The sequence below is a fragment of the Mastomys coucha genome, unplaced genomic scaffold (genome assembly GCF_008632895.1).
Source record: "Mastomys coucha isolate ucsf_1 unplaced genomic scaffold, UCSF_Mcou_1 pScaffold8, whole genome shotgun sequence".
Taxonomy (NCBI): Eukaryota; Metazoa; Chordata; class Mammalia; order Rodentia; family Muridae; genus Mastomys; species Mastomys coucha.
The window spans coordinates 4,579,410-4,604,455 of NW_022196914.1; the positions used below are offsets into that span (position 1 = coordinate 4,579,410).

Sequence of the window (25,046 nt, forward strand, 5' to 3'; positions counted from 1 at the left end):
GGGGAGGGAGCTTGCAAATTTGAATCCTGTATAGGCTACTTTGTGAGTTCAAGGCCAGCCTAAGCAATGTAAAAAAAACCTAGTCTCACTAGAAAAAGAAGAAGGAAAATAGGCAAATCCTAGCTGCTTTGGGCAGGTGGCTGCCTTGTCTACTAAAGTGTCCTTCTGCTGAAAACAAAGCCTCTCTTCCCATTGCTCTATACACTACTCAATTCTGCATATACCTCACTAGAAACTATACAACCAACCCCATTATTATAGTACTTTTCATTTTCTGTTTCTGAAAAAATGTTGATTCCAAAGATGAAAGGCGAAAGACCACCATGGTCAAATTAATGAAAACAAGTAATTAATTAAAGCAAGCTATTTTATTCATGTTCACTGGCTGCCTCCCCCTAAGGACAGGTCAGCTTTGGATATGAGGAAAACAAGGCTTTTTATAGCTCAGGGGTAGGCTGTTTTTTGTTTTTTGTTTTTCTAAAACAAAATCTCACCTGTTCTATTTTACCAAGGAAGACTTGGGCTCCAGATGCTGGGGTGAAAGCCTAGGTCAGAGACCCAGAGAAAGCATCCAATGACTGTCTCCCTCAGCTGATACTCCAGAAGCAATGCCTCCCTTTCTCCCACTCCTACTCAAAAACAAACAAACAAAAACAAAAACCCCTGCCAAATGAATGTCCCTCCCTTCTACTCCCTCTGTATCTCTCTGTCCTCCTGACTCCCTCTTATTCTCAATGGTTTTTTCCTTAACGATCCTTTGTTCACTTCCTTTCAACTGGTTGCTTGCTCTGCCTCTGGACTTATGGTTGACTTTATTTAATCCTGTTTACAATTGTCAAGCAGAAAGCTCTTGAATTAAAGGTATATGTTGAGGCTGAGCCACACCACAACTAAAAACAGATTTTCCCAGTAAATAACACAATATCAGGCAGGGTTCACAGTGTGCTCAAATATCGTGCAACAGTAGGGAGTTTACAAATGGAGGTTTGGTGGGTAAAACAGGTGGGTTTTTAGGAATGGAGCAGAAGCATAACAAGTTAGTCCCTCCTGAGACAAAGGCATGGTTGCAAGGTGGGCATGACAAGGCAGCTATAACAAGGCAGGCATAGGTGGTCATAAAACCTTTTTGTTTGGTTGGTTTTTTGTTTTTGTTTGTTTTTTTTTTTTTTTTTTTTTTTTTTTTTTCAGACAGGGTTTCTTTGTATGACAGAGTTCCAGTTCTGGCTGTCTTAGAACTTGCTTTGTAGACCAGGCTGGCTTTGAACCCACATATTCAACATGCATCTACCTGCCAAGGACTGGGATTAAAGGCATGCGCCACCACCTCCTGGCCATACAACCTTTTTAAAAAAAGTAGGGTTGCAAGATAATTATAAACAACTTTTGAAACAAAGATATGATTGCCATTCCTGGAACAGGTGGTACAGAACCATTTTTAGCTAAGGCTGGGAGGAGGGAGGCATAGGCTAATCCTTAAGAAACAGGTTTTATAATAAACGGTAATGAACCTAGTTTGTCTTTATTATAAGATGGCTTTTAAGCCTAAAATGTAGGCAGGCTGATTCTTCACAAGGTCTCAGTACATAGCCCAATCTGGCTTCCTATTATGGTGTGTGCCTCTATGCCTGGACTTCATTATGCATTTACTTCGTCTCTGCAAAAGTGTACTAGTTTGATATTCCCAAAAGTACACATTCGGTTTCCTAGAGTCAGATGATCTGTTGAATGCATACATTATTTAGTATCAATCCTTGTGCTCTGAGACAAGAACAGATGAATCTGATGAGTGTTCTCCCAAGGCAACAGGCATACAGACAAAGGCATACAGCAACAGCAAATACTTTTTTCTTCTTCTTCTGTTTCTTGAGACAGAGTCTCAAGTTTGCTACAAACTTGCAACACAGTCGAGGATGATCTTATCCTCCTGCCTCCACTTCCTAAATCCACTGGCAGGACGTATCACACAATATATCCTTTCTCGCCTCCATTTTGTCTTGTTTGAGATAGGATCACATTCGAACCCTGCTCTCTGGACCTCACCAAGTGAACTCACAGTAATCCTTTTGCCGCAGCCTCCTAAGTATGAGTAACAGTCGTAAGACACCGCCCAACGCTGACCTCCAACACACACACACACACACACACACAAATTCACGATTGGCCACAAAGCCAATGACAGATACACACAAGGAAGAAAATCCAATGAATTTTTAATTTACCCCATTGTTTGAAAGGCTGTGAATTTTTGGCTCACAGGTAAACTGTTTCTAGAACCAGGGGGCAATCTCTAACTACTGTGAGAGGTCATTAGGTAGCCACGGTAATGGATGTGTGCTCTCTTTTAAGTAGAGGCAGTCGCCGCGTTCCAAATTGGGGGTGAGGCTCAAGGCAAAGAATCAGCGTGCGCGAGGTCACCACCGCACCGCCGACCGCAAGGGCCCACCACCCGACTCCTGCACCCGGAGTTCCTCCTCCCTTCCCCTTCCTACCCCGCTCCGCCCTCTCCTCCAGTCCCCTCCCCCTCCCTTCCCCCTCCCCGCTTCCCCTCTTCCCTTCCCCAGGCAATCTACAAACTCAACTCTAGTCTCCTCCCTCACGCCTTCGCCAATGTCCAACCCTCAACTGCTTCCTCTTTCTGACCCAGAAACGGCGCCTCCCAGGGCCCAGGAGGACGAGACGGAAGTGCGTCATGACCTGGCGCCCAGTTGTTCGTTTTACGCGCGCGTCCCTAGGAGCGGTTGTGGACTCGCTTCGTTTTTCTCACGGCTTTCCGCAGGTTTGAAGAGGTTTTGTAACGCGCTGACCACCATTGCCGACATGCCTTCTGTGCTGGGCTCGATGATGATGGCCTCTACGTCGGCCGCCGCCTCCCTGCAGGAAGCTTTGGAAAATGCGGGGAGGCTAATCGACCGACAGTTGCAAGAAGACCGCATGTACCCGGACCTTTCTGAGCTGCTCATGGTGTCGGCCCCAAGTGAGTGATCGATCCATTGGACGCTCTGTTTCCCCGCCAAAGGATTCTAGTCCGATTCCCCTGTCTTAGTCCTTCTCTGTACATTGGTGCCCGCGTGGGCATTCAGAGACTAGGGCTTGGTTTCTTGAAAATATGACGAACCGCAACCACCTTTTAGTTTTTACTGCCTATTTCTTCTTGTCTACCCTGTATTCACTATATCTAGATACTCAAAGAGGTCAGAGCAACCTCATTAAGTCCAAATGAGAAGAATCTTCAGATTTCTGTACCTTTCTTGCTTCAATTATACACCACTCAGAAAAGCAAACGAGTTGATTTGGAAATCTGCCATGTTCTCTCAGTCATGTAATATGTGTAGAGTTAGTGTATTTGTAAATGCCGGGAGTAACTAGTAAAGAAATATAGGAGAAAGCTGACTGACAGGGAGAGTAGAACTAAGTATATCTGCCAACAGAGGAGATGGTAACTTGGAAGTATTTGCCTTAACTTTTAAAACTTGTAACCAGCTAAAGGTCTGTGGAGTTGCTTTAGTTGCTACAAAATGTTTCTTGTGAGGTGAAGGTTGGAGAAAAACAGAGAAATATAAGATACAGATAAGACTTGAGGAGCAAAAAAAATGGGGGTAACTTAAACAGAATAATCAATGGAAAGTAGCCCAAAGTACATGAGTAATGAACTTATAAAAAAAACTATTAAGAGATTTTTAACCAGAAATTCGAGAAGCAGCCAGGCAGTGGTGGTTCATTCCTTTAATCTCAGCACTTGGGAGGCAAAGGCAGGCGGATCTCTGTGAGTTCCAGGCCAGGTTGGTCTACAGAAGGAGCTCCACAACAGCTAACGCTACACAGAAAAACCCTGTCGTGAAAACTGAAAAGAAAAATACCAGGAGCAAAGATATTCTTTGTACTTGACAACTGCTAGCAAATGAGCTTGTCTTATAAAACATGTTTGACGTATTGGCTGCTATTGTCTTCATTTGTCCCTCTGTGCTTTGCTTTCTGATCCTCTTAAATGTGTAATCTCGTCAATATACTTTCTTCCTCACACTAATTGCTTTTAGCATTTTTCCCCTTCTGCCTAACAGACTCCTCCCAGACAGGTTTTCTCTGTGTAGTCCTGGCTGTCCTGGAACTCAGAGATCTGCCTGCCTCTGCCCCTGAAGTGCTGGGTAAAGGCATGGACATCACAGCACTTGAAAGGCAGAGGCAAGAAGATCTCTTTGAGTTTGAGGTCAGTCTGTACTACATAGTGAGTTTCAGCCTGACCAGAACAATAAAGTGAGACCCTGCTCCAAAAAAAGGAAGTCTTTAGTTTTGTTGAAATTTTTCTTGACCATTCAAAGAAGTTATTCTTCCCTTTTGTATTTCCACTTCATTTCCCATGTGCATTGTTCTATTGGAATTGTAAGATTGTATTTTAGGATTAGGATTTATTTTTAGAAAGAACCCACTGGAGAGGTGCACAGTTGTGTGAATGGACCATGTTGGTGCAGGCATACCCATGATTTAGCCATGGTAATCAGTATTTTTTTTAAAGATGTATTTTATGTATATGAGTACATTGTAGCTGTCTTCAGACAGGCATTGGATCCCATTACAGATGTTTGTGAGCCACCATCTGGTTGCTGGGAATTGAACTCAGGACCTCTGGAAGAGCAGTCAGTGCTCTTAACCACTGAGCCATCTCTCTAGCGCAGTGAGTCAGTTCCCCCAAGATCCTTGTATTCTGAACTAGGCCCTGATAAGGTGCCTAGAATAATTAGGTTGTCGGTCAGGTCTAGTGTTCAGTGTCCTGAAGGACAGGTTGTCGGTCAGGTCTAGTGTTCAGTGTCCTGAAGGACAGGTCAAGTAGACCAGCCTACTCCTGCCCCTAGGATCTGAGTCATTGAGCAAGAAAAGGAAGCACAAGTAGAGTTCTTTATTGACAGCAGTCTGGATCCCCACCAACTTCCAGGGAGGCATTGCATTATCGGTATTTATATGTGATGTATTGGTCTGAAGGAGGAATCTAAAGAGGAGAAATGGGTTGTTTGGTGTGAATCTTGTTTTGTTGTTTGTAGGAAAGGATCTGATGTAACTGGGCCTGGTTCCTAACTGTAGTCAGGGACAACATTGAATTTCTAATCCTCCTAAGAGCTACAAATACAGGCATATGCCACTCTGCTCTGTGTGATGCTGAGCTAGGAGTCACACCCAGAGATTCATGTATGCTAGACAAAAACTGCTGAGCTACACTCCCACTCTTGATAACTTTCTCTCGTTTCTGAAATTAGTATCTGCCCCCTCCTGTAATGTGAGCTTTCTTAGGTCCAGTTTGTGACAGGTCAGAACTCCTTCATCTCAGAGACATCATAGGCACGGGGTTACTTGCCTTGCTTATCTATTCTTAGTTGATGAGTGGTACTTTATTGTTGTATATAAATACTTTATCTTTTTTGTAGACAGTCCTACTGTTTCTGGAATGTCCGACATGGATTACCCTCTGCAAGGACCAGGATTACTGTCAGTACCCAGCCTTCCAGAGATCAGCACTATCCGAAGAGTTCCCCTCCCGCCTGAGCTGGTTGAACAGTTTGGACGTATCCTATTGCTTTATATTTAGCTATTTGATAAATATTAGTCATTTTCATTATTATAACTCTTGTTTTGTTTACATAATGTTGTTATTACCTAAGTTATTTAAGAGTTTTCTTTTTAGAGCCACAGGTAAAGCTCATTTATCTGGCATGCTTGAGGCCCAGCCGTTCAGTCCTTTCATCCTCAGCCATGCATGCTAGTGTATACCTGTAATGCCAGTACTCGGGAGGATTTGGCACTCTTGTGGCCTACCTGGGCTATATAGTGAGACTTTATCTGGAAAATAAGAGTGCCTGGGGAGTTTGCTTTCTTTCTGGTAGATAAACATGAGCATGGTGGTGCAGACCTTTAATCCTAGCACTTAGGAGGCAGAGGCAGTGGAGCTTTATGAGGTCAAGCCTAGCCTGGTCTGTAAGAGTGAGTCCAGGACAGACAGACATAGTGAGTGTCTCAAAAAACAGAAGAAAGAAGGAAAAAAAGGATGGGTGGATGGATAATGTGTGTGTGCGTGCGCCTGTGAATTTTTTCTTTTCTTTTTAAAGCAAAGCAGAGAGGGAAAGACAAAACAAAGAAGCAATGTGGACAGAAGCCTCATGGGTACCAGATAAGCTCTATTTCACTGAGTGGGAAATCTAAAACATCATTTTGAAACATGTGCTTTAAGTCAAAAGCTATTGAACAGATTAAAAAAAATTGAACTCTTTGCGCCTTACATTCGTGCTTCCTCAGATATGCAGTGTAACTGCATGATGGGTGTTTTTCCCCCTATAAGCAGAGCTTGGCTTACGATTGACAGTGACATATTCATGTGGAACTATGAAGATGGGTATGTATGGAAGACTGGTTTGGGATTCTGCTAACCTCTACTACTTGTTGAGTCTCGTGTTCTACTCAACAGAAGTCAATGTTTGCCAGTGCATACCAGTCATCTGGGGGCATTGAGTGCGGGTTTGGGGGCTAGGGAGATGACTTCGTGGCTGAGTGCTTGCTGTATAAACGAGCACTCAGATGCTGGGGTCTTACTGGCCAGCTGGTTAGCTGAAACAGTGAACTCCAGGTTCCCTGAGAGAAATTCTCTCAAAAGTAAGGAGGAGAGTGAAAGAAGACACCCAACATTGACTAACCTCAGGCCTCTATGCATGCACACACATTAGCTCACCTATGTGCACTCATTCACATGTGTGGATTCTGTTTGTAACAATTTCTCAAACAATGTTCTTGGTCTTAGTACTGCCGGAGCCTACTCACGGCACGCACTCCACTCATACTGATCTTGTTTGTTTGTTTGTTTGTTTGTTATTGTTGGTTGGTTTTCGTGTTCGCCATCCTGGGGTTTAAGCCAAGTGTCTCATGCATGCTAGGCAAGTGTTCTCTCATTGAGTGATAGCTTCAGCTTCCTCAGTACTTCTCTTAAGAAGCAAGCTTTAGGCTGGGCGATGGTGGCACACGCCTTTAATCCCCAGCACTTGGGAGGCAGAGGCAGGCAGATTTCTGTGTTCGAGGCCAGCCTGGTATACAGAGTGAATTCCAGGACAGCCAGGGATATACAGAGAAACCCTGTCTCGAAAAACCAAAAAAAAACCCAAACAAACAAACAAAAAAAACCCAAACAAAACAAAAAACAAAAAAAAGAAGCAAGCATTAATTTCAAGTTCATAGTCTAGAAAAGATTATATATTGGTGTCTCTGAGCTAATATTTGGCATTTTAATTTTTTTATCTTATTTCTTTTGCGTACATATGGGGAAAAGTGGGTTTAGGTGTGTGGGAGTGTAGCACAGTATACATGTGGAGGAGGTCTGAAATTATCTTTCCCTTATTTTATTTTATTTTATTTTTTTGGATTTTTGAGACAGGGTTTCTCTGTGTAGCCCTGGCTGTCCTGGAACTCTGTAGACCAGGCTGGCCTCGAACTCAGAAATCCGCCTGTCTGCGTCCCAAGTGCTGGAATTAAAGGCATGCGCCACCACCACCCGGCTGAAATTCTCTCTTTCTACCATGTGGATCCTGGTGATAGTCCCTTATTTGACATTTTAAAAACTTTTCCTTGCATTTCTATGCACTAGGAATCTGATAGTTATTGAAATGATAATTTAATTGTTTCTTGGTTTTTTACTTTGTGTGCAAATTAAATATATAGAATATACAAAAGCCACAGTCAGCATTCCTTAAATAGAATAACATACTGGTCTGGTTGCTCACTTGGCTTTAGAGGTAAGTTTGGTTTTACTTGCACTTCATAGTTCAGTCACTTGGTCCTATTTTGAGTCATCTATGTTATCCTTATTGAGATAGAAATGTAGTAAGATGGCCCATGTAGTTAAGCTGTTACTCTTGCATTGAATAACTGATGCTCCTTTTAAAGTCATGCATGTGCACTTGAACACATTCAAAATAATTAATTACATCAAAATTGGTACCATTTTGGTACCATTTTGGTACCAATTTACATTCTGTAGAAAAGATACTTCCAGTTAAAACTATTTAAGAGTTTCTGTGGGTGTGTTAGTCATAATAGCAATGATCTGTGATTGTGATTGTTCTAAAAGGTCTTCACATGAGTGCCATTTTCACTTTTCAAATCTAACATTAACAAATGCTTATCTTGAGACTTGGCTCCCTTTTGGCCAGGATACAGTGGGTAAGCCTTTATTATAGCAAGAGTTGGCTTTTGGATTTGTTTGTTGCTATCGTAATCTCAGTAGCTTGGGTTTCTGAATTCCTTTAGAATTTCCCTGTGTTAGGTTGGAGAATTAACAGTCAGCTTTCTGAGCTCCTTCTCAGAGTCCTGCCCTTGTCTTAGTAGGAGGTTGGTGTTGACTTGATAGTCATTGCTTGCAGCCCTGTTGGGCAGTTGTTTAGAAGGCAGTACACCTTTACCTGTTTCTCTAACGTAGCCTTACACAGGTCTATATGCCTGGGTATTAATTTTTCCCTGGTATTGTTTGCCCTTTAGGTTTTTAGTCTATATCTAAATTTTTTTCAACTAATAAGGAACATTGTAAATATGATAAAATATATGTATATATGTATGTAAACATATTTTCTTTACTTTTGGGCAGAGGTGACCTTGCCTATTTTGATGGACTCAGTGAGACAATTCTTGCTGTGGGGCTTGTGAAACCAAAAGCTGGTAAGAAGTAAAACTATCAGGATGAGATTATGACTGTACAGTCTCCCAATGTTTTAGAGCTGAATCAGAAAGGTTCTTATTCTTCCAATGGCTGGCAGCAACTACTCTGTTCTTATCTGGATGAGTAAATGTTTTCCAGTAGTAGTTGTCATTTTGTGTCCAGCTCACTTCATTTAGTCTGAGTTTTTACAGATGTTGAGTGTATCTGAATTGCCTTTTTTCAGCTAGGTGTGGTGGCGCATACCTTTAATCTCAGCACTGGGTGGGGGTTGGGAGAGGAAAAGCAGCTCAATGTCTTCTTCCGCTAACATATAATAATTGAGGCTTCTTTGGGCTAGCTCAGATGCTGTTGCCAAAAACTTCCTGCTTCTGTATGGCATGCATATGCTACATTTTGCTGGCTCATCTGTTGAAAGACACTTAGATTGCTTTCATCTTTTAGATGTTAGTGAATAGTTTTCCTGTTACTATAGATACACAAATACAAATGTTTATAGTTCAGTAAACCAAAATCTATTAAGACACTTTTTAAATAAATGACAGTAATTGTTGAACCAACTATTTCCTGAGTTAGTTTTTCCTACTGTTTATGTACTTTAGTACTATAACATAGTGATATTTAAACATCACAATTTGCTGACCTGGATTCAGACTTCTATTTTATTCATGCCTAAATGCTAGGTGTTTTTCAGAACATAATTTGCCTTTGTCTGTTTTGCCATAGGCATCTTTCAACCTCATGTAAGACACTTGTTGGTTTTGGCAACCCCTGTGGATATAGTAATTCTTGGACTCAGCTATGCTAATGTACAAACAGGTATGGTAACCCACTCCTATGCTAGGTTTTTAAAAATGACACTGTGCTGAAGATTACTGTTCTGATGCTAAGATATCAGATCCTCACACTAGTTTGAGTTTGCTTTTTCTTGGATATTTTACTGTATGACATATGTGTATACTGTAGGTGGAGTGTAAGCTGAATTACCAAGTTATCTTGAGTGAAGCTATGCATGCGTGCATTGCTGGAAATTGAGTTCAGGGGGGCCTTACATTTAGAATGCAAGCACTTTACTACTAAAAGACATGGATGGCCAATGTGTTAATTTATTTGTATTTTATGTGTATGAATGTTTTTCCCTGAGAGAGAGAGAGAGAGAGAGAGAGAGAGAGAGAGAGAGAGAGAGAGAGAGAGAGAGAGAGAGAGAAAGAAAGAGAGAGCACACATGCACGCCTGAGGAGGCCAGAGGCCAGAAGATGAAGTTAGATCCCTTAGTACACATGCACGCCTGAGGAGGCCAGAGGCCAGAAGATGAAGTTAGATCCCTTAGAACTGTTCCAGGTGTTTGTGAGCAGCCATGTGGGTGCTGAACTTAGGCCTTCTACAATAGCATCAATTGCTCTTTAACCACTGAGTCTGAGTCATCTCCAGCCCCTCAAGCTTTTATGGTAACTTTATAAAACATATAATTTGGGACATTTTAGTAAGAATTTAGTAAAATTATCAGTTTTCAAAATAATGTGAAAATTATTTTAGTCTTTCAGAAAGCTAAGAAACTGTGGTTTTTCTTGTTGCAAATATACAGGCTCTGGCACTCTTAATGACAGTATGTGTGGTGGCATGCAGCTGCTTCCAGATCCATTATATTCTCTTCCCACGGACAACACTTACCTTTTAACAATCACTTCCACGGATAATGGCAGAATCTTTTTGGCTGGAAAGGATGGCTGTTTGTATGAAGTAGCGTACCAAGTAAGCCTTAACATGTACAAACTTTTTTTTTGTCTTTTGCTTAGTAGCAAAGAAAAAGAAAAGCTTTTCTTTTAAATTTCTAATTGCATAGCATATATTATTAGGGAGGATATTGAAGCATAAATTTCTTCTTCTATTTTTTTGGTGTTTTTTTCGAGACAGGGTTTCTCTGTGTAGCCTTGGCTGTCCTGGAACTCACTCTGTAGACCAGGCTGGCCTCAAACTCAGAAATTCGCCTGCCTCTGCCTCCCAAGTGCTGGGATTAAAGGCGAAGCATAAATTTTAAGTAGAGTCTTCCATTACTGCTCCACACTCATAGACCCAGGCCTTCCTAGGTAGAAGCTGTTTTTCTTGGTGGGACAGTTGTCAGTGTTCTGGAACTTAGCTCAGAGTGCTGCAACTGTTAGCCATGCACTGTGTCTCTGAGCTGCATCATCAGCTCTGTCACATGTTAACCTGACTGCTGCATGTCTTTAAAGGATTCTTCATTGGCATATGTGCATTTTCACATATAAATACCTGTGTACACATGTTTGTAGGTGTACAAGCAAACAGTACACTTTGTAAATGTATGTCCTTACTTAGGTTACTGTTTATTATTTTCACAATTGGCTTTTCATTAAATTATGTATGTCAAAAGACATTTGTTGTATTTAGTAGTTGTAATTACAAAATAAAACTCAGTAGGTCATTTTGAAAAGTGTGTTTCAGTGTGTTCACAATCACTGGTGAAGCGTGGAGACTTGCAGGCTTGGATACAGTTGTTGTGTTACGTGGCATTTCAAGTATTGTGTTATTTTTCCTCCAAGGCAGAAGCAGGCTGGTTCAGTCAAAGATGTAGGAAGATAAATCACTCCAAGAGCTCCCTCTCCTTCCTGGTGCCTTCCTTGCTGCAGTTCACGTTCTCAGAAGATGGTAAGTAGGAAACACACTTGACAAGTCAAACGGAATTTTCATCCTTCAGGACTTAACATTGTCTTCAGAACTTTTTGTCCTTAGTTAAAATATTTGTCATATTAAATTATATTTTTTTATATGTCTATGAAGTTGCTTAAAGACCATAGGCATTATAAAATGGAAAAAACATGGGTTTTATCTCCTAAAAACTTTGGTTGTTCCTGGATCATATGTTCAAAACAGCTTTCCTACTTTAACCAAAAAGTGTGTGTGTGTGTGTGTGTGTGTGTGTGTGTCTGTCTGTCTGTCTGACTGTCTGCATACACACAAAAGCAAAAGAGACTAATTTGCATATGTGATAAAGGGTCAAGGACAAATTCCCTGTTAAGCTTTTTATCCCTGAGTTTTAGTGTTTATAGAAACAAATTTGTAGGATTAAGGCGTAGGTCACCACAGCCTGGCTAGAATATGCTCCTTACCACTGAGTTGTCCTACGTAGATGTCATGCTTTGTTTTTATTGAAAAACTAGAAGTCTAATAGTCTTTGTGTTTCTAGAGTATATTAAATAATTCATTAAGTATTACTGAATGAAGGAATAATCTCAACTGGGTATAGTGACACATACCTCTAATTTTAGTTCTTGACAGGCAGAGACAAGATAATTTTTGTAGATTAAAGGCTAGCCTGGGCTGCATAGCAAGTTTAAGGCAAGCCAGAAGTGCATAGTGAGACTCTATCTCAAAATAAATTTTTTAAAAAGATTTATTTATTTTATATATGTGTGTGTGTATGTGTGTGTGTGTGTGTGTGTGTGTGTGTATACATATATGAGTACACTAGTTGTCTTCAGACACACCAGAAGAGGGCATTAGATCACATAGATGGTTGTGAGCCACCGTGTGGTAGCTGGGAATTGAACTCAGGACGTCTGGAAGAGCAGTCAGTGCCTCTTATCTACTGAGCTATCTCTCTAGCCCCTCAAAAACAAAATTCTAAAGAGTTAAAAATTCACTTAGAGGGGCTGGCGAGGTGGCTCAGCAGGTAAGATTACTGACTGCTCTTCCAAAGGTCCTGAGTTTAAATCCCAGCAACCACATGGTGGCTGACAACCATCTGTAATGGGATCTGACGCCCTCTTCTGGAGTGTCTGAAGACAGCTACAGTGTACTAATGTATAATAAATAAATAAATCTTTTTTTAAAAAGAGAAATTCACTTAGGAGTCAGAATAAGTTGTTTTGTTTTGCCTCTATAGCTCCGTCTGGCTCTGTAATTCTAATGTGTTTCTTAGACTCTAAACAGTCCTTATGCCATAGCCTGCTGCAAGCTAGGGTGACTGGAGAGCAGCATCCAGTGCTGTGCCTAACAGTGTGAGTGTTTATGATGCCCTTGACCCTGTCAGTATTTGACATCTTTGCCTAACCTAATGTTCCTGGGTTGGTCCTCATGCAGATATTGTGTAAGTATATTGAGTATAACCAGCAAGCAAGAGAGCAGAGAGCCCCTGAATGCAGATCCTAATGCAGCAGTTTTATTGGATGTGAATGGACCCTGTGTTCAGATGATAATCCTTAGGGTTGTGTTTTCCTCTCTTGTTTTACCTTTAGATCCTATTGTTCAAATTGAAATTGATAATTCCAGAAATATTTTGTATACACGATCAGAGAAAGGAGTGATACAGGTAAATATATATATTTGCTACCATTTAAGATTAGAAAAACATTCCTGTTTTATTTTCTATTTTTGTATTGGTTATTTTATTTATTTACATTTCAAATGTTATCCCCGCTTCTCGTTTCCCCTCTGCAAGCCCCCTTCCCCCCACCCCCAGTGTTTCTATGAGGGTGCTTCCCCACCACTCCCACTATTTTCTAATTTTTTAAAAATTATTATTTTTGTGTGTGTGTGTGTGTACAAATGTGCATTTGCACACCTCTGTGATACAGCCCATAGGTGGAGGGAGAGGATAACTTAGAGCAGTTCTCTCTTTCTGCTATGAGATCCAGAAATGGGACTCAAGGTGTGAGGCTGGGAGTGGCCAGTTCTTTTAGCCAGTGAATTATCTTACCTGCTTACATCCCTGTGTTATAAGGAAGACTTAAGTGTTCAAATTCCCTGTGAACTGTGAACTTTGTTGTTGTTTGAGACAAGTTTCATGTAACTCAGCCTGGCCTTGAGTTTGTTCTGTAGCCAAGGATAATCTTGAACTCTTCTCCTGCCTCTACCTCCCAATTGTTTGGCATTGCTCCTGTGTATCACCATGCCTTGCTTCATCTGTATGCTTTTTCAGATAAACATCTCAAACTATTTCTTAGGCCATTTTTTGTTGTTTGCTTGTCTTAGTGAGATTTCAAACATTTTAGTATTCAGTAAGTACCAAATTAACTATTCTTTTAAGAGGATGCACTAACTTTCATATAATTTATATGCTATGTAACTATGTCTAAATGAGAATAATTTATGATTTAGGTTTATGATCTGGGCCATGATGGACAGGGGATGAGTAGAGTTGCTTCAGTTTCACAGAATGCCATTGTCTCTGCTGCTGGAAACATTGCTAGGTAATGTGTACTTGACTGACAGTGTTTCATTTGCAAACATTTATATGGTTTGTGTATAGTATCTATAATATATGTTTATTATATAATATAATGTGTATATATTATATACTATACTAAGATTAAATTCCTTCTAACATCTCTACTAGATTATGAATGGCTAAGGAGCATCACTATAAGTGATGTTTGAAACCTTGTTGCTTCGGACTGTTGCCATATTGATTGGAAACATAGGTTTCTTACTGAGTAAAGTACTTGTTGTGTTTTACTCTCTTGGACTTTTTTTTTCCAAAGGCACTGAGAATCAAATCCAATGTATCTCTTAGACTAGGCAAGCATTCTACCACTTAGCTAGACCTCTATCCTTTTTCCTTGAAACGCTAAGCTCAAGTTCTTTGCAGCAAATACTGTAGATGTTATAACACAGATCCCCTCCTCTCCCCTTACAGCAGGCCTACATAGTACAAGTTAGAATTTCAGAGCTATAATATCCTCATATAATTCACGATAAAACTGGAACTAAAAAATACAATGGATTCCTTTGGCCTCTTACAGGGCTAGAACCCAATGTGGAGTCTAAAAAATTCTGTAGTAGGGGCAATGGTGGCACACGCCTTTAATTCCAGCACTTGGGAGGCAGAGGCAGGCGGATTTCTGAGTTCGAGGCCAGTCTGGTCTACAGAGTGAGTTCCAGGACAGCCAGGGCTATACAGAGAAACCCTGCCTCAAAAAACCAAAAAAAAAAAAAAAAAATTCTGTATTAGATGCTGAACTGATTATTACAAACTTCCTAAATTCTTTAGTGATTTGCAGACACTCTCCTCACTGTATAACAGAAGTTTCACGTTTGCTAATGGTCTTTTTAATGGTTTGTAAAGAGGGCTAGTCTTAAAACTATATATACCATAGTTTTGCTACTTTCTGCTGCTATTATGTTGCTTTCTAAGTTATTAATCTTATCTATTTATTGAGAAGGGCCCTATCTATTTGGCCGTCCTGGAACTCACTACATAAATCAGGCTGGCCTCAAACTTACAGAGATCCACCTGCCTCTGTTTCTACATACTAGAATTAAAGGCATGAGCCACTACACCTGCCTCAGAGTTGACTTTGTATAAATTAGAAATTAACTTCAGTTTTTGTTTCTTAAAGGACTATTGATCGTTCCGTTTTTAAGCCAATCGTTCAGATAGCTGTGATTGAGAACTCTGAATCACTGGACTGTCAGTTACTGGCTGTCACTCACGCAGGTATGCTTGCTTCTGTATCTGCTCTTCTACCAGTTTTCATGATACTTGGATTGGAAATTTATTGTTAGAAATGTTTCACTCCAGGCTGGAGAGATGGCTCAGCACTTAAGGGCACTGCCTGCTCTTCCAAAGGTCCTGAGTTCAATTCCCAGCAACCACATGGTGGCTCACAACCATCCATAATGGGATCTGATGCCTTCTTCTGGTTTGAAGACAGCTAGAGTGTACATTAAATCAATCAATCAATCAGTCAATCTTAAAAACAGAAAAAAAAAACAAGAAATGACTTAAGAGCAAAAAAGTACATTTTAAAAAAATAGAAAAGAAGTGTTTCAGTCCTTCATAAGTTATTAAGATATGTCGAATTTTTTTTTGGTTTTTCGAGACAGGGTTTCTCTATATAGCCCTGGCTGTCCTGGAACTCACTCTGTAGACCAGGCTGGCCTCGAACTCAGAGATCCACCTGCCTCTGCCTCCCAAGTGCTGGGATTGAGAATTCTTTTTTAGTGATGGGTAGGTACTATTGTGTCTCCTAATACTGTGAGGTATAGCCAGACCTGTAAAGTGAAGTGGCTTGTGTTTAATGACAGAACCTTAACGGAGACACAGGTTCCCTTGCCTTTTCACAAGTTCCTGCTTCAGAAATATGCTGAGTCACTGCTCAAGTCTAGACATTTTCTAGAACTTTGTTGAAATGGCTAGTCTGTCATTTTAGCCCAATGAGGAAATTGATATGAGCTTTTGCAGAAGTCTGGGGGGTTGGGATTTGTGCTACTTCATGTCCTTACTAATGCATGTATTCACCTCCTCATCAGGTGTGAGGCTGTATTTCAGCACCTGCCCGTTTAGACAGCCGTTAGCTCGGCCCAATACACTGACACTGGTTCATGTCCGATTACCTCCTGGATTTTCAGCATCTTCAACAGTCGAAAAGCCTTCAAAAGTACATAAAGCACTTTATAGTAAAGGTAAGTTCTGAAATGCTGGAAGATTAAGATTTTTTTTAATGTCTGAGTGTCTTGCTTCTTATATCCTTGCACCATGAGCATGTCTAGTGCCCTTGGTGGTCAGAAGAATGCACTGGATCTGGAACTGTAGTGTTTAAAGGTGTCTTTGAGCTGCCGTATGGGAGCTGGGAATTGGATGCAAGTTCTCTGCAAGAGCAACACTTGCTCTTAACTGCTGAGCCACCTTTCCGAGTACCACTACCACCGCCTTTTTATTTTTATTTTTTTTTGAGACAGAGTCACACTGTATAGCCCTGGCTGGCCTGGACCTCTCTGTAGACCAGGCTGGGCTTGAACTTTCAGAAATCTACCCGTCTCTACCTTCTAAATGCTAGGATTAAAGAGGTGCACCATCACACCAGGTTCTTCCAACATGTGATTGTTCAGTACCTAAACTTTTTCTTTGCAAGAAGAATTTTTTCAGGTAACTAATACTGTGCATCATCCCAGCACTCTTTAAATTATAACATTATCGATGTTGCTCATGATTGAAACTTAGCCTTCTAAAGTATGCAAAGTGGTGTGTGTTAGTTTGTTCAGACTTGTACTGTGATCACACTGCCCACCTTGAAAATATTTTCCTTACCCAGGAAAAGACTGTGCCCACTGACAATTGTTCTAGCTAGCCCTAGAAAACTTTGACATCCCTTTCTTAATATTTTGTCCATTTTGGACATTTTATATAAATAGAAGGACACATGATTGACATTGAGTTGCACTAAACACCATGGTTTAAAGATTAATGATGGTATACTGCACATTAGCACTGTGTCTCCAGTTTAAAAAATTACTGTGTGTAGAGGTGGGGATAGTTGTTGGTAGAAATGAAAGGCTGGCTCTAGGAAGTGGGTTCTCTTGTTCAACTCTGTGGGTTCCAGAAATCAAGCCAGGTTATCAGGCTTGACAGCCAGCACCTTTGCCTGTTGCGCTCTCTCACTCCCAGGTGCTGGGACTACAGGCAAGACCTAACATACCCTGTGTTCCCTTTTTATTGTTGAATGTTTATTTGTGGGTACCGTACATTCACATCGTTTTCTACTTTGTATTGTGACTTACCCCATTCCTGTAAATGTTTGTGTTCAAGCTTTTTTTTTTTTTTTTTTTCCATTTCTTTGGGATTGAAATTGTTGGATTGTGCGGTCACTTTAGTTTACCTCTAACTGACTCTTAGGGTGTCTTTCAAAGTAACTAGGATAGTTCACATTTTTGCCCATTGTGTAAGGCATTCTCACTTTGGCTACATTCTTGCCAATACTTGTTTCTGGTTTATTCCCATCTTAGTAGAAGAGAAGTTGTTTTTAATCTGATGGCTAAAGATGTTGGGTGGCTTTCCAGGTGTTTACTAGCCACTTAGCTTTCTCCTTTGCAAAAAAAAAAAAAAAGCAGTTTCTCTTAATTGAGTTGAGAATTCATTGTATTGATGTATATTCTATGTCAGAGGACAGCATTGAAGACTTCATTCCTCCCTCCCCCAAGTAGGTTCTGGGGTCAAACTCAGGTTATCTGTCTTTGTGACAAGAATTTTATTTAATGAGCCATCTTACCAGTTTTGTTATTTTTATATATCATCTAAAGAATTTGTTGGCTTTTTTTTTTTTTTTTTTTTTTTTTTTTTTTTTTAATGGTGCCACAGGTCAAACCCAAATCTCTCTGCGTGCCTCCAGCTACATGCTTAACCTCCCGAAAGGGGTTTTATTTCATTCTTTTGCTTTGGGTATTGTTTTGCAAGCACTGTTTATTTGTTTTTTTAAAAAATCTTTCCCTATTAGATTGTTTCTGCCATTGTCTCAACTGAATTGCCTTGGTCCCTGGACTCACTCCTGCCTATTGGCCTATATTTTCCTGCTTAAGGTAGTCATGATGTTGATCACTGTTGTTTTGTAGTAGGTTGTATTTGTTATAAGGTCTCATTGTATCAGGCAGGCTAACCTTGAAATCAAGATCCTCTTGAGGATATAGATTAGTCATATAGCACAACACCCTTTGTATTCCTTTTAAGAATTACTTTTAATTATATATCTCCCTCTCTTCCAGAATGTGTGTATATGGGCCAGTGCCCTCCAAAATGAGAGGCCTTAAAATCCCGTAAAGTTGGAGTTACAGGGTGTTAAGAACTGAACTCAGGTCCTCTGCAAATCAGTATGAGCTCTGACCTCTGAGTCATTTCTCAGTCCCTGTTTTAGATTTTAAAGTTAGGTCACTCTTCCAACTTTTGAAAATTGGCTTCTTTTTAAAGAATTGTATTCTCTTTGAAGCCATTACAAATAAAGTTAAGTTTCTGTCTTTTATCTCCCCCTTCTTCCTCTCTCTAGAATTAAGTTTCCAGAAAAGATATTCTGGAAAAGAATGATGTTCTCAATTGTATACCACGTAATAAATCCTGTAGCCTCTCCTGTAAACTATTTTATTATTTTATGTGTATTGGTGTTTTGCTGGTATGCATGACTGTGTATCATGTGCGCGTCTGGTACTTAGAGGAGGGCATCATATCCTGGAACTAAAGTTACAGACAGTGTGAACTGCTGTGTGGGTGCTGGGAGTGGAACCCAGTCCTCTGCACAGCCAGTGTTCTCAACCACTGTGACATATCTTAGGCCCTGAAGATTCTATCAACAAACTGGAATTTAAGAATTATCTTCTGCCACTTTAATATAAATTAGTGGAATTCATTATTTTACTGCCTAAACAATGTCCTGGTCTACAACAATAATGGACACAAGATTGATGTCACTAAAGCCTGTTTTAAGGGGGCACTTTAGGTGGAGGAGCTGGAATCATGCATAAGAAAGCATACACTGGCACCTGTGTCTCATTTCAGTCATGATGCATTTGAGTTCACTGGTACATAGACTATTTCACCTACTGAAAGGTTAATTGACTTTAAGAAAAATTTATATACTAAGTAAGCTTTTATAAGTTAATTAAATTGATAAGCCAGTCAATTACAAAATATATACATATACTTTTTTTAAAGATTTATTTATTTTATGTGTATGGGTACACTGTAGCTGTACAGATGGTTGTGAGCCTTCATGTGGTTGCTGGGAATTTAATTTTAGGATCTAGCCCAAAGATTTATTTATTATTATAAATAAATACACTATAGCTATCTACAGACACACCAGAAGAGGATGTCAGATTTCATTATGGGTGGTTGTGAGCCACTATGTGGTTGCTGGTATTTGAACTCAGGACCTTTGGAAGAGCAGTCAGTGCTCTTAACCACTGAGCCATCTCTCCAGGACTACAAAATATATTTTAACCTCAGGTACTCTAAATTGTGAAAAAAAAAAATACTTTTTCAATTTATTTGCAAACATTTTTAGATAGCTGATTTTTTTCCATGTACTGTTTATTTAAAAACAATGTCCTTTTCTTTCCCCATTAGATTGTTTCTGCCATTGTATAGATTGTATATATTGTTGATAATTATTGAGGCTATTGGGAATGCAGATTATTTAGCATCATGTAATAATATTCTGTGTGTTCAACTTTTAGGAATTCTACTGATGACAGCCTCAGAAAATGAAGATAATGACATTTTATGGTGCGTTAACCATGATACATTTCCTTTCCAAAAGCCAATGATGGAAACTCAGGTGAGTAGCTTTGAGACTTTTAGTATAAAAGATGTGGGTAGTGTTGGGGATTAGACCCAGATTCTGCATGTTAGTCAGGCATGTAACTGCTTAGACATATCCCTACTCCAAGTATAAACATTTTAAATGAGAAATGAAATGGTTAGTCACTTTTTCTTCCTAATTGTGACTTCTTCCATAGTAATGTGATTAGAACTCTTAATGTGGCTCTGGTGACATGGCTCCTAGGTTCAGAACACTTGATGCTCAATCAGGAAGACTGGAGTTCTGATCCCAGTGTTCTCATCAGGCAGCTTACCAACACCTGCAGCTTTAGCTATAAGGGATCTGATGCCCTCTTCCTGTTTCCTTGCACACCTACACACTGATGTGCACATACACTTAACAGACACAATCCTGAGCACTTGTGTCCAAAAAGGTTTTTTTTAGGTTTTTAGATTTAATGTGTTAGTACTTTTCCTGCACTATATGCATGCCTAGTATCCACTAAGGTTAGAAGAAGGTGAAGGGTTCTCTGCAACTGGAATTGCACTGAAATGCTGGGAATCATAACTTGGTCCTCCCTAAGATTAGCAAGTGTTCTTAACTCAGCCATCTCTCCAGCCCCAAAGAAAACAATCTTAGAGTAAAGAAATATATTTTGGTAATTCTTATTTTTACCTCTGTCAGACCAGAGTTAAACAATCAAAAATCTTTCTTTTTGGCAATTCTCATTATGTAGCCCTAGATGGCTAGAGCAGACTAACCTTGAACTCACAGAGACCCACCGGCCTCTGCAACTCAAGCGCTAGGATTATAGGAATGCCATGCTTGACTCTAAAAATGTGTATATGTTTGTGTGTGTGGCAGGTGGTGGTGGCTGGTGGCTGGTGGTGGTGGTGGTGGTGGTGGTGGTACAAGGTTTCTCTGAAAGAGAGCCCTGGCTGTCCTGGACTTGCTTTGTAGACCAGGCTGCCCTTGAACTCACACAGTTCTGGCTACCTCTGCCTCCCAAGCACTGGGATTAAAGGTGTGCGCCATCACGCCTGGTGAGTTAGTTTTAATGTCCATAGCACTTGGAGTGGCACTGCTGTGAACCACTCATGCTGTCCTAAGATCAGCTCCTGGTCTGTGATGAGCTGAGGGGTCCGTTCTTCTCTGTCCCCCTCGTGTCCTCTGACTACTCTGTCCTAGTCACCCTACTAAACTTTCATAAATGCTAACCAGGTCCAGCTAAATCTGCCATCTCCATTAATGTGTTGTGTTCTCTCTGCTTTTGGATGGTTTGGGGCTTTATTTGTTTGGATTTTTTTGTTTGCTTGCTTGTTTGTTGGCTCTCTGTATCTGGCTTAGCACTAGATATTTTAGCCCAGGTTGGCCTAGAATTCATGTAATCCTCCTATGTCAGTTAATTGTGGAATTAGAAGCCTCACTATTCCAAATTGAGGGTCAGTATGGAATCAGCCAGCAATTGTGTAGTGAGAAATGCTTTTCACAGAAAAAATTTTACAGGGAGCACAAGCTAGGAACCCAAAAAAGTATATCCTGTTTGGCAGTTGCAGGGGTATAAAAGCAAGCAAGCAGTTTATCAGAAGGCAAAACATTTGACGAGCTGCGGCATTTTAACCCCCAGTTTCTAGAACAGTGTAGGGTGCTTCTCTACAGGACAGTGGGCAGAAAAGCAAGTCCCCGTTTCACCTCTTCACAGGACCTGGGTTCAATTCCCAGCACACATATGGCAGCTCTCATCTTTGTTAATATAGTTCTAGGAGATCCAACACTCTCGCACAGGCACTTGCAGGCCAAACACCAATGCACATGAAATGAAAATCAGTAATCTCCCAGGCAGTGTTTTCTCACACCTTTAGTTCCAGCACTGAGTAGTTTGGCAGGCATATCTCTGAGTTAGAGGCCAGCCTGATCTACAAGTCAAGATCAAGGACAGCCAGGGATCCACAGAGAAACCCTGTCTCGAAAAACAAACAAAACAAAGGGCAAAAACTAAGTGTATATTGAATAATTCATGTTGCTGGAACTAGGGAACTTTGGTTGTTTTATTTTTGTGTTTTGTATTTTTCTAAAAGCTTTGGTATGTGTGACTTCAACAAAATATGAAAACAGTATTTTTTTTTTTTTTTAAATAGATGACAACCCGTGTTGATGGTCATTCCTGGGCTCTTTCTGCAATAGATGAATTAAAAGTAGATAAAATAATCACGCCTTTAAATAAAGATCATATTCCAATAACTGACTCTCCAGTTGTTGTACAACAGCATATGTTGCCTCCGAAGAAATTTGTTCTCCTCTCGGCACAGGTGTGTGTGTATCTGCTTACCACAGTGGGAAGGAAGCTATTGTAAACATGGTAAAGCCTGCTTTTCCATTGTAGTGCTGACAGTTGAAGTCAGGAACTGCTGCATGCTAGGCAGACACTACTGCTGGGCCATCCTCCTGGTCTAGTTACTTAATGTCTTTGTCAAATACTATCAGCTATCACTTCATGCAATTATTTTTAAGTGGTTTATAATGTCTACTCTTAATTTTTTAACAGCAATGAATTGACCTAGAAAGTTTATAAAATAAAGTCTCCTATCTAGATATCTGTATTACCAATATCTATATTTGTTTACTGATTCATTAGGAGAATATAAATATTTCTAAGCAAATACAGTATCTTATATCTTTTTAAATTTCAAAAATACCTTTTTGTAGATTTTTGTACCTATACTTCTATTTTGGATTTGGCAGTCATTTTTTTGTGTAAATGTGCCCTATTTAACTAGTTTTCCTTATTTCCTGTGCATCACTAGTGCTGTAGTATGCCCATACTTTAGATAGATGCTGCCAACATTCTGTGTATATTCACTAGTCATTTCTATGAGTATGTTTCATCGTAACCTTTCCTAATACATTGAACTATCTAGTAAGAATGAGGTTAACCACCTTTTCAATGTTTATATTGCTGTATATTGTCAGTTCTTGTTCTATATAGTGATGTTTCATTTTCTTTGGTTTTGCTTTCCAGAGCTTTAGTTTCTTCTCTTTCCCATCAAATGTAGTCTGAAAAGTAAGGGAAACATTTGTACGCTCTAAACTGCAAGATACTCTAAGTAGTATAATGCATTGCCTATTGCTTGGCCCCTCTGATATCATCATGTGATATGTGGTGCTTCTTATTAATCACTTAGTGGTTGTCTTGGTTGTCATACTCTCTTGTCCTAGTACTATTGTTGTTTATAAGATTTGGAAATGCATAGTTTTGAGCATCTAATGGGTGGAGGTGGTACTTGTGATCTGTGCCATTTGTATAAGTGTAGACTACTGTATCACCATTTCTAGAGTTGTCATTTATCATGCCAAGATTTGTTAAGATTTATGTATCATAGATGTTAAGTTTTTGTATTTTAGTCATAATTTAATTTTGCCCTTTAAAACTTGCATCTGTGTGGAGTGTATCCTGTATACCAGGGACTAAGGATCTGGATTTATTTATGTACAAATAGATACACATGTGCTACTATAACCAGTGAATAATATGATTAATTCTCTGGGTTGAAGGGCAGCATGAGAAGGGCAAGGTTATATTTACAGATATGGTAATTGAGTGTAGGGTGGCTTTTGACATGTAGACAGTCTTGTCCACTTTGTTTGTGTTCTCTGAATTGCTTGTTATTAAGTAAGGTAACAGTCGGTTATTACAAGCCAGGTGTTTTGTATTAGTGGGGAGAGAACTTAAGGACTATCCTGAGCCACACTTCAACTCTTTACCAGTCAGACTTGGTAATTGCTTTCTCGTGTTGTTTCTTCTTTTTGATTTTTTAGGGTAGTCTTATGTTTCACAAACTTAGACCTGTAGATCAGCTGAGACATCTGCTTGTGAGTAACGTGGGAGGGGATGGAGAAGAGATTGAGAGATTCTTCAAATTACATCAGGTAACTATACACTGCAAGGAGGGATTTTAAATAGAGAAGCTGTGTAATATTAAAATAGTTTGTAAACTAGAAGTAAAATATTATAATACACAGATTATCTGTTCTATTTTGTACTCAAATCAACAAGTATGTATTGATTTTGAAAATAGTAATGTTACCAGATTCTATCACATTTATTCTCTGATTTTGATACATTCTTATTAAGATATAATAATAAGAATGTGATACTAAGTTATATGATAAATATGCTTTTCTTTTTTTTTTCAAGACAGGGTTTCTCTGTTGTAGCCCTGGCTGTCCTGGAACTCACTCTGTAGATCAGGCTGGCCTCAAATTCAGAAATCTGCCTGCCTCTGCCTTCCACGTGCTGGGATTAAAGGCATGCTTCATCACTGGATTTGTCTTTAATGTGGGCCTTTTTCCCTTTCAGGAAGACCAAGCTTGTGCAACTTGCCTTATTCTTGCTTGTTCCACTGCTGCCTGTGACAGAGAAGTGTCTGCTTGGGCTACACGGGCATTCTTTAGGTATGTCAGGGTGGAGAGAGAAAGAGAGAGTGTGTTTGTATACTGAGCCACCTTTTCCTTGGGGGAATTCTGAGACTTGAACATAGGTTGGTTTATTTGTTTTTTTCCCCCCTCATGCTATGTAAATACTAAGCACTCTACCAATGAGCTACATCCTTAGTTCAAAAGTGTTTATCAAATACTTTGAAAATATTGCGAGATATTTATATATAGAAGACAAACAAACAGACACCACTACCACCACCACCAACAACAACAGACAACCCTAGGCTGCAGAGTGTGTTCAGCAGTTAAGAGCACAAGGCAGACTTGCAGAGGACCTGGGTTCTATACTCAGCACCCACATGGAAGCTTTTTTTGTTGGTTAGTTGGGTGTTTTGTTCGTACTAGAAATTGAACTGAAGGTCTAGCACATGCTAAGCTCAATCTCCAGGGCCACTTAAAATTATTTTGTGTGTATAAATGTTTTCCCTGCATGTGTCTATGCAGCTCATGTGTGCAGTACTATTGGGAACCAGAAGAGTGCAGTGGATTCCCTGTGACTCCAGTTTTAGACAGTTGTGAGCTTCCATGTGGGTGCTGAGTTTGTTTTGTTTGTTTGTAGACAGGGATCCACCATTCAATCCTGCCTGCATTGGCTGAGTGCTAGGATTAAAGAGACACCACTTCTAGGCTGGAAGAGCCGTCAGTGCTCTTAACTACTGAGCTACCTCTCTAGCCTAAAGCCTGGGTAGGCTTGAACCACTAACGTCTCCATTATTAGCTGACATGCTAACTGATTGCACCACAGAGACACTTGGGCCACTTTTTAGATGATACCAGTGTGATAGTTTAAGGCTTTGTCAAATGGCGCGGGGGGGGGGGGG

At 40.0% G+C, this 25,046-nt stretch overlaps 1 protein-coding gene across 4 annotated transcripts in view; it reads left to right on the forward strand.

Annotated features, from left to right (window-relative positions):
- Positions 1 to 25,046, forward strand: part of Nup155 (nucleoporin 155) — a 64,067-nt gene that overhangs the window by 2,748 nt on the left and 36,273 nt on the right. The window contains exons 1-16 of one of the 4 annotated variants that reach the window (XM_031359920.1): positions 2,400 to 2,682; positions 2,777 to 2,974; positions 5,415 to 5,552; positions 6,280 to 6,376; positions 8,612 to 8,682; positions 9,407 to 9,499; positions 10,266 to 10,432; positions 11,242 to 11,347; positions 12,937 to 13,010; positions 13,799 to 13,890; positions 15,040 to 15,137; positions 15,953 to 16,105; positions 19,643 to 19,743; positions 21,867 to 22,037; positions 23,545 to 23,655; positions 24,086 to 24,180. In XM_031359920.1, coding sequence (XP_031215780.1) covers positions 2,818 to 2,974; positions 5,415 to 5,552; positions 6,280 to 6,376; positions 8,612 to 8,682; positions 9,407 to 9,499; positions 10,266 to 10,432; positions 11,242 to 11,347; positions 12,937 to 13,010; positions 13,799 to 13,890; positions 15,040 to 15,137; positions 15,953 to 16,105; positions 19,643 to 19,743; positions 21,867 to 22,037; positions 23,545 to 23,655; positions 24,086 to 24,180 — 1,724 coding nt within the window. In that variant the 5' untranslated portion in view covers positions 2,400 to 2,682; positions 2,777 to 2,817. Of the gene's footprint in view, positions 1 to 2,398; positions 2,975 to 5,414; positions 5,553 to 6,279; positions 6,377 to 8,611; positions 8,683 to 9,406; positions 9,500 to 10,265; positions 10,433 to 11,241; positions 11,348 to 12,936; positions 13,011 to 13,798; positions 13,891 to 15,039; positions 15,138 to 15,952; positions 16,106 to 19,642; positions 19,744 to 21,866; positions 22,038 to 23,544; positions 23,656 to 24,085; positions 24,181 to 25,046 lie in introns of those variants that run through there. The other 3 variants (XM_031359921.1, XR_004115614.1, XM_031359919.1) reach the window with 3 other exon arrangements.